General features: G+C 36.0%; 2 protein-coding genes across 5 annotated transcripts in view; one reads left to right on the top strand and one right to left on the bottom strand.

Moving 5' to 3' along the window:
- Positions 1–10,022, bottom strand: part of LOC123712881 (receptor-type tyrosine-protein phosphatase kappa) — a 56,396-nt gene extending 46,374 nt beyond the window's left edge. For 3 of the 4 annotated variants that reach the window (XM_045666234.1, XM_045666237.1, XM_045666236.1), the window contains exon 1: positions 2,757–2,877. The gene's annotated coding sequence lies outside the window, so the exon portion shown is untranslated. Of the gene's footprint in view, positions 1–2,756; positions 2,878–9,967 lie in introns of those variants that run through there. The other variant, XM_045666235.1, reaches the window with a different exon arrangement.
- Positions 10,023–10,070: 48 nt separating this feature from the next.
- On the top strand, positions 10,071–12,185 carry LOC123712884. The gene is made up of 3 exons (XM_045666239.1): positions 10,071–10,375; positions 11,304–11,539; positions 11,684–12,185. The coding sequence occupies exons 1-3, from the start codon at positions 10,169–10,171 to the stop codon at positions 12,081–12,083; spliced, it is 843 nt and encodes a 280-aa protein (XP_045522195.1). The 5' UTR covers positions 10,071–10,168; the 3' UTR covers positions 12,084–12,185.
- Positions 12,186–12,539: the final 354 nt, after the last annotated feature.

The following is a 12,539-nucleotide window of genomic DNA, read 5'->3' as shown; positions in this document are numbered from 1 at the left end:
ATTTTGGTATGTATTTTACGATTGCACTATCTTTAATTTGGATTGTGACTTTAGAGTAATGTCATTGTATTCATTAATAAATACTACACAATCTGCAATGTACACGAAATTTACGTTAGTATGATAAGAAGAAGCATGGATACATGTATAGATTAATAACAAAGAACCGCACAATTAGCTAAGGCAAAATATGATTTTAAAAAATTTAATAATTTATACTGACATAATATATTCTATGTCACTGTAAAACCTACTTGTGTTGATCGTGTGTATGATATGATGAAATAAAACGAGAAATATAAATTCCTTTTTGATTTACTTTCAAAACTTTTATAAGTAGGGATATTTTTCTTCGTCTATGTACCCACACAAAACTAAAGTAGTTACATAAATAAAGTCCTGCTCTAGAAATTGGCAGCAAAGAATGTTGATCAATTGTATATAACGTAGGGATGTTAAGTTGACTTCGGTACCTTTAGACTCATGCCTTTTGAATGCGAAACCAAAATGATATATGTATCTTCGTTGTTAGCTTTCAATTCAAACATAAAAGGCCGACCAACAAAAAGTAATATACTATCTCAGAGCGGTCTTGGTTTGGAATATTGGATGCTGTGGTTTTACCCTTAGGTATAAAACCCGTTTGCTAACCCTGCTGTAGTCCCCATTGAATAGTGGTTTGAAATAAAATTATAGGAAAACTGTAGGGTATATATTATGAAATATAAAGTCTTACATGCTCACTGTACGTTGTAACAAATAAAATAAAATAAGCGCAGGTCTATCTTCGTATGAACTACCGAATATCGTAGGTCCAAGTACAATTACAGCAATCTCAACGGACTTAAGTAAACAATTTTACGGCGGTTAAAAGTAAAGCAAAGCAAGTGTAAGTAGTTATTATTTTTATTCAGTTATCAAACATTGAAATCCGTGGAGAAGGGTCAGGGAGGAATTACAAACACGGCTTGATTGAAGGTTTGTTTCTGATTTATTACTTATGTAGAATTAAATTTTAATTAAAGCACATGGGTTTCATTTTACAGCAGTAATTTAGCCCAGCAGTTTAGCGTAAGATTCTCAAACGAGTAGCAGTGCGTGCAGTAGTTGTTGCGCAATTAACACTTGTTTGGAAACCAGCTCATCTCAGTCTTAGACCCAACATAACGATGGCGTATGTGTACGCATAGGTATTGACATATTATATAAATAGCTCTATAAATAAAATAATTTTATAGCACTTACTTTTGCCTTTTCGTTTAATTGGATAATATATTCTAGTAAATAAGGTTATATTTTGGCTTCTCAATTAAACACCAGGAGCATTTTTTTCTTATCCATGGATTAATCTAGACTTAGCGTTGGTAGTTAATTAGAGAGATGGAAGCTTTGGCCAAATTGCACTTTTAATACTGTACTTTCATTCTCTTTGGCAATGGTTTTGATTGTTGTTGTAAAGAAAAAGTTAAAGCTTAGTTAACATTAAAGTTTACGAACGACTCAATTTGCCTCGGAGGTTTATTTGAAGTTATCCTTAAGTGAGTAGTTTCAAGCTTTCTCTTTCTTTTCATAAATCTTGGTACCTTGTCTTTAACCTTAAGTTATATTGAAATTGTCTTAGTTGTGGGGGGGTTGAAAAGCAGAAATAATCTAAAGTGTGGTACAAATAAATAAGAGATGCAGATATTTTAACTGAGCACGTAAGGTCTACGTGCACTGAATGCACCGCGGAAGCCGATGCACTTAAATTCGTAAGTATTGCAGTCGGCACCGCTGTTACAGTATGTTATTTAGTTAATATAATAATAATAATATAAATAAACTACGTTTTTTGAAATTATTTATAGTAATTTGCAATTTGGAACGGCAGCAAAAAGTTCAAGTTCAGTGAATGTTTTATCTTCTAATCGTAAACAATTGGTTGGTGAATGATATGTAAAATACTTTTATGGCTGCGGTCGATATCGCCAAAGCATAAAAAAGTAAGAGGAAGCTAATTCCCCTTTTGTTCATTCGATTGAGGGAAGTGCGTATGGAGGCTGTGGTAGGAAGTCGCCGGCGAGCGAACCAATTTCCGGTCGCATCAATAACTCTGGATTTGTCGACGTTTTCGCTTTTTGTATGCCCTTTCTTGCCCTTCCGAATTCGAGTGATCGCATCTAACTGATTGATGTGGGCTTCTAATGGGGATCTACTTACATAACCGGTTGTGAAGATTGATTGTTTGTTCGCCTATCTCTTCCACCATATCTAGGCGACAGATTTTAATATCGAGCACATCGATTTTTTAAGTGTCATCACTTAAAAAATCGATGTGCTCGATGTGCAAGGCTCGAGGCCATATTAATAAGAAAATCATGCCATTAAATGTGATAAGGATGATCTGTTAAAACACACTATATTCCAGACATTTAATAAGGACAAATTCTTAATCATGCTAATTACTTCGGTGATGCCGAAGGAAAGTAATTTCACCCACAAAATGCCATACATTTTCATTACATTCGAGTGTATTATAAGCATCATTCTGAAATGATTTGTATTGAAAAATAACTTTGTTTCAAACCTTGACATGAATTTCATGAGCTCCGAAAATACTTATTTTGATACGAGCCCTAATCTCATCGTAAAAACTATTTGTTAACCGCGTACATTACCGAATCTCATGTTAGGTACAATGGCCAAAATACAAACGATCCAAGGACGACTACATATAAAATGGCCGTACTGAAGAGATATTAAAAAAAATTACTTACAAATTTCAAATGGTGAAGTCCGCCGCGGCACTAGGGCCAACACTAATCACTATTAAAAGTGTAATGATTAAAGAGAAGTGCGTGAAAATGGCTAGAGCTGTGCAATGAGAACGCGTGTACACAGCTCGAAGTCCAGCGGAGACTGGGGCGTCTCAGTGGCGCCACCGCCCGCCCGCCCTGCGTCTTATCACGAGAAATATATTTAATGGATAATCGGCACGACGATGGAATATTGAAGCTCTCTTTATGACGCCGCAATTATTGTTGTGTTATGTGACGGCGGAAAATGCGAGTTGTTACTAAGATTATTATGCCTATTTTGGTGTGCCTGAAGTATTATTTGATAATGAGAAGTGAATTGCCCCTAAAACTAGGTTTTTTGACATTTAATATCAAGGATAAGTGATTTACGTTAACAAATATTGGAACAACGACATCTGGCCCAATTATAATATATTCCAAACCGCTATCTCTATCTGCAAAGCAAATCTTTTACCAGTAACAAGTGAAGGTGAATAGTTAATAAAATAAAGTAGCGTACACATCTGATAAGTAAAAAAAAACACAAATACGGACGACGCTTAAAGCACTTATTCAAATTCTCTTTGAATACGTTTAAATCATAAATATATGGAAAGAAAAAATTGTCAAACAAATAAAGAAAACAAATTTTATATTAGTAGTCTGGCCATAAATATCTACATAAAAACTTTTATTTTAACTTTGTAATTATTTTGAATATGGTACATGTATATTATTTTAAAAACTTCCTTCGATTTTACGCCATTTCTCATATTTTTTCATGTTCATTATCAAATTTCAATGTGGAATGGGATGTTAAACAAAATAGGATTGCAGTGATCGCCTTGCACAAAGTGGGTATGGAGCCGTCGGTCATATTCCAGACATTTCAAAAGCTTGGTATCAGCCGTATGTTCCTTTGTCGTACTATCAACACATAAAATAACACTTCATCTGTCGGTGACCAGAAAAGATCGTGGTGGTCGCGTGCCGTTAGAACTACAAAGGCTGTTAATGTCAGAATTCGTCGAAACCGCTAGGACTCTGTCGCTTATTATAAAACAAGACCTGAAGCTCGGTGCTTATCTTCGATACATAGGACATATTATTTATTCACGACTTGACACTTACTTACAAACTAAAAATTTTATTTTAAAACGCCAATATGTTTTAGATCAAAAAGCAGCACTTTATCAGCTACAGCCGTATTTTATTAGTGGTATAAAACAAAATATTGAGTTAAAAAAAACCTAAAACACTAAAATTATTCACCATTAAAGAACCCAGATGGTCAAATTAGGTAATGCTCAAAGCTCAGTAATACCAGGAACATGCGGCGTCCCACAAGAATCTATATTAGGTCCATTGTTATTTTTAATCTATATAAGCAAGATTCGAACTCGGCTTACACGGCCGAATCACTGATGATACCTGCTCAATTTACTTTGGTTTAAATATTCAGGCTATGGTTGCTCAAGCTCAATCAGACCTAAATGTTCTTGGTTTCAACAAAATCTGCTAACAATTATTATTTCAAATTACAAAAAACATCTTATAAATATTCAGGGCAACAAATAAGCTAATTCCTATGTTTCAACCGCTAAAGTTCTAGACATTGAAATCACTTATAATAAATGGGAGAAATAACTGGATCTTAGAATGGATACATAAAAGTGGAACATTCATATATCACACATAATTACCAAACTAAAATTAGTTATTGGTAGATTTTGGTCTATATCAAAATGCATTCCGCAATTGTACGTCATTTAATTAGTAATTGTTTAGTCAAGCCACATTTCATTCAATAATTGAAATACAGGGGGGTACAGCATGCAAACACTACAAAATAAAGTAATAATAGCACTATTTAGGTACAATTTTTAAACACAGACTAATGAAATAAAAATATATACATAAATAAAAATTATGACGATTAAACAACTATAGGTATGTATAGTAAGTTATCATTCAAAAAATCAAACAAACCACTACACGCAATACTCGTCGAGAGAGTTTGCTTATTATATGTTAAATTATTTAAAGAAGTCTCTTAAGTATGAGGGTGTTCAATTATTTAACTAATTACCATATAATATTCGTAATATTACCGCGCTTAACCAATTCACATGGGCATTAAAGATACATATCAGAATGAGCCTAGTAGACTAAAAGTCGGACGGCTGAGAAATAAAGTACTTTAAACATTTTATAAGTTGATCAAAACGCCTTCTGTCGCGATACGCAAGTGAAAAGCACAGAAATACCTCTTTACCGATAAAATTTTACGGTTGAAGAACACTACAATAAGCAAAATGTTTTTTTTTTTTTATGTAATAGCAGGCAAACGGGCAAGAGGCTCATCTGATGTGAAGCGATACCGCCACCCATGGACACTCACATTGCCAGAAGGCTCGCAAGTGCGTTGCCGGCCTTTCAAGAATTGGTACGCTCTTTTCTTGAAGAACCCTAAGTCGAATTGGTTCGGAAATACTTCAATGGGGAGCTGGTTCCACACAGTGGTGGTGCGCGGCAAAGACTGCCTTAGAAAACGCTCAGTTGTGGAACGTCGGACGTCGAGGTGATACGGATGGTATTTTGTATTTTGCCTTGACGTCCGATAATGAAACTCAGCTGCGGGTATAAGACCGAACAACTCTTCTGAACACTCCCCATGGTAAATGCGGTAGAAGATGCAGAGGGACCCAACATCTCTACGCAACGCCAAGGGATCAAGCCGCACGGAAAGTGATTGGTCGTCGACGATTCGAACCGCTCTTCGTTGAATACGGTCTAGTGGAAGGAGCTGGTACTGGGGAGCTCCCACCCAGAGGTGAGAACAGTATTCCATGTGGGGCCGAATTTGCGCTTTATAGAGTTGCAAGCGGTAGCCCGGAGTGAAGTACCGTCTCGCCTTGCTGAGCACACCAAGCTTTTTGGAGGCTAATTTAGCCTTCCCTTCCAAATGACCGCGAAACTGGACGTTATTCGATATGTCAACGCCCAATATTCCGATGTTAGCTGAGGCTTTAAGGAGAGTGCCTTCAAAGAGGGGAGTAGCGACAAAGGGAGTTTTTTTAGCGGAAAACGCGCATACTTGTGTCTTCTTGTGGTTAAATTGGACTAGATTTAGTCTACCCCAGTCCGAGACTCCACGTAAAAGAGTTTCGACTTCAGACACAAGTTTGTTCCGGCACTCATCAACAACAGCCCGAGAAATACCTGCCCGGCCCGTGTAAAAAGTATCCCCAGTGCTGTCGTCCGCATAGCAATGAAGGTTGCTAAGTTGTAACATATCATTAATATGCAGAATAAACAGGGTCGGGGATAGGACACAGCCTTGTGGGACACCAGCATTGACAGTTTTAAGGTCGGAGCATGCTCCGTCGATGACGACCTTAATGCTCCGATCAGCGAGAAAGCTGGAAATCCAGTTGCTTAATTTCTCGGGGAGCCCATAGGCTGGAAGCTTCGAGAGCAGTGCTCTATGCCACACCCGATCGAAGGCTTTCGCTATGTCCAAACTTACCGCCAGCGACCTATGTGTAAGGTATACAAGGAGGTCACCAGCTGAGCGACCACGACGAAAGCCGTACTGAGAATCGCTAATCAGCTGGCTGCCCTCTAGATACCTCAAGAGCTGGCCGTTAATAATGGTTTCCATTATTTTGGAGAACAAGGAGGTTATTGCGATTGGGCGATAGTTGGACGGATCAGAGCGATCGCCTTTTTTAGGGATCGGATGTATCAAAGCTGTCTTCCAGCACTTCGGAACAGTGTTGAGGGAGTACAGGTACCGGAAAAGGCGCGTTAGGACCGGAGCCAACTCAGGAGCAGAAGTACGCAGCACAATTGGGGGGATGCCATCAGGCCCGCTCGACTTATGGATATCCAGGGAAAATAAATGTTTACGGATAGCACGTTGCCGGAATGTAACTTCAGGCATCGTAGTATCACACCGCAATAATGTCGGTGGTTCCTTCCCCTGATCACTGTACGCTTACAGTTCTAAAGAAGCTCAAGTGGTCGGAAAGGTACAATGTGGTCACCATCCTGTGTCGGTGATGGAATGGTGCGACGTGTCTTATCAAGGAGTTACAAAACTACATTTTTGTCAGAAAGGAGTGAGAACTACAGCCAAAGTGTATCAAGATACCGTCCTGAATCATTTTGTGAAACCTCTCAGCAGTACTCTTTATATAAATATACTGTGCATTTATTTAATATTTTTTTGCAAGATTCTGCAACTCACAAGGCACGAACTACCCGAGCCTGGCTTGAAACCATCCTTCTGGACTTTATAAGAGTTAAAGACATGCCCTCATCTAGCTCCGACCTTTTAAATTTAGATTTCAAATTATTGTCAGTATTAGAGGACATGCCCTGCTCTAAAAGACACGGTGACATTGAATCTCTTAAAAATCTGTGGTGCAAGCAGTGGCGAAATTTCCCTTGGTAACAGTACGTAAATCCCTAGAGTCATGGCCAATCAGATTAAATGCCTGTATGAAAGACAAAGGTGGGCATTTCGAATAGAATGTTTTTTCCCTTAGATTTGATAAATATGTAGGTATAAATTTTAATAATATTACATTACTTCATTTAAAAAAATGCATTTTCATTTGTAATAGAACTTATGGCTGGACTGGCTTGGATTGTAATAGAACTAAATATACATAGGTCTATAGATATAGTTGGTCCCCGCCACTTTATTTCGCGTCAGGCTTCACATTCTGTTTCATTTTGCAGCATTTTCTGACTTTCAAGTATTCAGTCATTTTATATTATTGTAGTAGGATACAAGTTAGAAATGTTAAATTTTGATGATGAAGAAACATGAGTCACTGTCACATTCAGCTTGAGCCGAGCGTACAAGCGAGAGTGCGGAACAAGCGACAGAGTTACATGGAGCGACATAATCTCCTACAGATTTAATTGCTTATTACAACAAAAATTACAGTAAAAAGGTAAATAATTCTTGCATTTAAAGAATTTTATTAGCGATATAATATCATATGATCTCTGATTATTTAAAAAATATTTGAATCATCGAGTATAAATATGTTAGTTTATAGATTTTTTTTAAAAATTTTAATTAACTCCTCCTTTATATCATACAACATAATGTTAATTTAGAGATAATAATTCCATTCAATTCACCCTAAACCCACATTACAGACAACAATTTTTTTTTAATAATTAAAAATAAATATATAAAATTATATCGCTAACTTGTGTTTTATTAATTAATTTCACTTTATTTTGATTACTGATTTGATATGAACAGATATAAAATAAATTTGTCCAAAAATAGTCATAAACTATAGACTTATATTTACCGCATCTAGAGCGCTGGAAGGAAAAGTTTTTTTTATGTCATTACGAAGTAGCGAAGACGTTTCTGTTAATATAGGTAAAATTTTCGACACTATAAAATCAGTTAGAGTAACATAACTCTATCCTTTCCACTTCTATACAACTTCTACTCTTGCGAATTACATTGGCAAACTTAGCTTATCCTTGGAGCTTAGTCTACATGCTTTAAAAGTAGTGTATATAGGAAGTCGAAAACTATATTGTATGAAAATTTGTCAACACGAACTGTCATTTTCATACAAATTTAGTATTCGACTTTCTACTTACACTACTGTTAACACCTTTCACCTTTTATATCTAAAACGCTTCAGTTAAAATGAATTATTTAATATTCATAAATATTAGAGATTTCCGCGAAATATAAACATAAACGGACGAAGTGCTTACATTTAAAGACACAATAAGACATTATTACTTATGAATATTTTTCATAAAAAAGAATCAGTTCGGTTGGGTTCAACAGCTCAGCTTTATCATATGGTTTTCGTGACCGGTCGCGATTAGCTTGTCTTAAGTTCTTTTGGCATTTTTATTATTTCGTTATTTTTGAGAGTGAATACTCGTCTGCCTTATATAGCGACAAGGTCTGTAGTTTATATTGCAAGGCGCGATTTTCATTTTGTCTGAGCAGTTTCTTTAAATCTTATTGGGCTTTATTCAAAACGTCTGAGGAGATATCTAGACACGATTGGACTTTCGTGTAGAGCCCATTTTTTTCGGATTGTTGACCAATGGGTCGGTTCACCTGTTGATATTGGCTCATCTATTCGATGGACTAGTTCATATTTTCAGCTAGTTCCAGTCTTCTTTTACAGTGTATTTGCAGTTGAGTGTATGAAAAAAGTCATTATGCATATGTTCAACTATACGGTGTCTACTACGGTGGACACTACAGCTAAATTGAGTGAGTCTTGCTTATCTATAGCGGCTTGTGTGTGCGCATGTTTGAATTGTAGCAGGATATGATGTCTAATGTTTTATTTAATTATCACAGCTTCCTCAGCATGAGATGTTCTATCCGGATGATTAGTACATTGTATCCTTTCATTTTTATTACTCTTTTGTCGATCATATGCATTTCAGTGACCAGTAAAATAAATATTTTATTGGAATTGATATAAGTCGCGACTTCTTGCAGAGCTGGGCACATTTTCGGGTATGTACGATTTTTTTCTAACCTGGTTATTTGAGGATTGTAGTCTTATCCTAGAACATTTTAATCAAGGGAAGTGACACATTTGAGCTTCAAATGTATTGGTAGGGTTCCTATCTACAGAGACTTCCCCTTTCCTAGGTTAGCCATTTTTCCAGTACGAATCTCCTTATAAACTTGGTAACCTATAAAGATTTATTACTATTTACGTATACTTGTATACTGTGTATTAATTTTGGCTCGCAAACTGCAACCAACGTTTAGGTGTGACTTAGCACAAGCTGACAATAATACAGTGCATTAAATTCAAACGGTTTATGTATGTGACGCTTTTGAACTGAATTAAAAACGTCTAAAATTGAAATAATACAAAGTTTTATAGATGTATTTTATTACTTTAATCCCGCTATTTTAAGCAAAATGCGTTAGATAGCGCTAGTGATGTACAATATTAAAGCATTTTGCGTTCTTCACTTCGTAGATTAGCAGAAAGGAATTAGTAATTGCTATATACGAAGTAATGAGCTGTCAAATGTCTCCTGTGTCCACAGTGATAGAATCATATATATTTAGCTCGCTATATTCGTCTTTAAATTTCACATCGAAAAATATTACGTCAAATTAAAAAGATACATTTCTAATTACTTTGAGATTTACTTACCATTTAAAAGAGTAAAATTCTCTTGTGTTCGCTGTCTTATAATGCAGACAGATTAAATCCTCTGATATGCCTACTCTGATATCACCATTACGATTCATAGCAAGGTCAATAAAGCCGCAGTGTAAAAAGCGTGTGCTCTCGACCGCTCGCGTCTGACAAATCGTGATCAGTATTATTCTTATTTAGTGTAACTGTAATGCAATGTACGACGAACCCTTAGTACCTCTACCGGTGGAGCGATGGCCCGAGCTCAAGGCTGTGTTTAAAAGAGACTGGCCTCGGGGCATATCTGGCTATGGAGTTCTGGACATTGAAGAATTAATAATTAATAACGGAGCTGATTACGGTTTCAAAGCATATGTGCCTTATGGGGAAATGTGCAACGGTCTGGTCGGAATAAATGTAAAGGTAACAGGAAATTTTCAACTTATTTATTGCCGCTATCGCTTAGTCAAATCGCCTATGCTTACATAATGCGCAGTGTTGAGTGTCGAACTCAACTTTACAAATTTTTGACGAATTCAAATGAAGAACTCAAGGTTTACAAGGTACTAAATGGTTTCTTATTTTTTCAATAAAAATGATATGGAATTATGTGTTAGCACAGCTGTTGGAAAAACCCGAACTCGTTTCCTGTTTGTGAATCACAGATAACTCAATATTAGTAAAGTACTAGATGTTGACTGTTGTGTAACCGAACTGAAGGTCTATAAACCAGCTTCTTTACACCAATAAGTATGACGAGTTTTGATTTAATTATGTATGTCGACCGTGACCTCTATGCCCTATGGATTCATTGTTAATACTCTTATATTTGTTCACACATCACTTTACGGGAGTGAGAATTCGCAAGAATCATTTTAATGCGGTTTCCATAGTCTTTGGTCATATAGATAAGATCTTTGATTATATAACTATTAATTACAATATGAAAAAAAGCAACTTATAATGGTTAAACCGCAAGGTGCTGAAGAATATAAGTCTCAAGATGTGATTAATTTAGATATATTAATAATAGCAAAATGAACGAAAAGTATTTCACATTATTATCACAGTTATTACATAAAATTTAATTTTGAACACCTCGGGAAAATCCAAAACAATTTGTATTACTTAATATTGTGTAACAAATTCGCCAAAGTTTGCTATATATTTTGTAGCAGGCGCACAATTTACACACAGCAACAAATTAAGAAGTGTTATCAGTCATTCAACATCATATTCCATTACGTATTTTTATGACGATGAAATAGACAAATTTGTATTCCAAAGTCCACCTTTGACAACTGTCAGACATTGAGACACAGATCAGTGTTATCAATTTTTTTTTTTGCAGGGAAACTTTTTTGAATTAATTATCCAACCCACCAAAGATGTCACGACCGACCTTGTGAAAGCGCTGAAACAAACGAAACTCATAAACTGGAAAAGTCCGATAGAATTGGCATTTTCCCCTATACAAGTGGCGGACGCTTTCAAATCTATTTTACATGAGAAGAGGATGTTTATTAAAGGTATTACAACAACTGAAACATTTTATATCGAGGATGATGCACCATATTTCGACGTTGAGTAAGTTTAATGAACATTAAATAAAAGTAAAACCATTAAAATCTCGCATTGGACCACTAGGCCTAGCGTATCACTGTTAATCACTGTTAATGATTATGACCTTACACATCTTCTAATTTAATCATTAACGTGTGTGTTTCTCAGATTACCCCCAGAGCTAACGTTCGAGGCGTTGACCGATGAATACGCTCATATATCCAACGACACTTGGCCCCACAAATATTCAGGGTCGATTTGGTACTACCACCTATTAATCAAAGCCAAGCTTGGTTATGGCCTGTTTAAAAACGGAGAACTGATTGCTTGGTGCTATGTCAAGGAAATGGGAGCCCTAGGGCATTTGTACACCCTTGAAGCTCATAGAAGAAAAGGATATGGAGAGTTAGTCCTAAAACTCATATCGAACACATTGAGGAGAGAGGGAAGAGTTGTCTTCGCGTTTTGTGTGGCTGGAAATGTCGCCGCCCGAAATCTATATTCCAAATTAGGGTTTTCCTCTGGTGGGGATCTCAAATGGTGTCACACTAAGCCCATTGTGGAATAACTGGATTTTAAAATAACCGGATTATTTAACTAATCCCATATGTCAATGTTTTGATTACAAGCTGTTCGGTATAGCCATTAAATTAATTTAAAGCCGCATAAATTTTTAGTTTTCTTTAAATGTTTATTCTCTTGTTTATGTTACGTAAAAAAATTTACCATAAGAATCTAGATGACATAACAGAGTTGGCCCTAATATCTGAAATGTCCCATAATATAACAGTTTCCATTTAGTTATGTAATATTATAATATGTAATTTGATCTTCTGCATTTAGTATTTATATGGAAACGCATCAAATCGGGATCATCAAGAAGTAGGACCAAACAAATTAATATTATCTAGATTTTTCATATATTTCACATTAATCTTCCCCGCAAAACACAGCTGTATTTTAATAGCACCAGAGCATCATTTAGATTGTCCTGGCACCTACGTTTATATAAATTAAGCATTTG

Source organism: Pieris brassicae, chromosome 8 (assembly GCF_905147105.1).
Source record: "Pieris brassicae chromosome 8, ilPieBrab1.1, whole genome shotgun sequence".
Taxonomy (NCBI): Eukaryota; Metazoa; Arthropoda; class Insecta; order Lepidoptera; family Pieridae; genus Pieris; species Pieris brassicae.
This window is presented reverse-complemented; position numbering and strand designations above follow the sequence as displayed.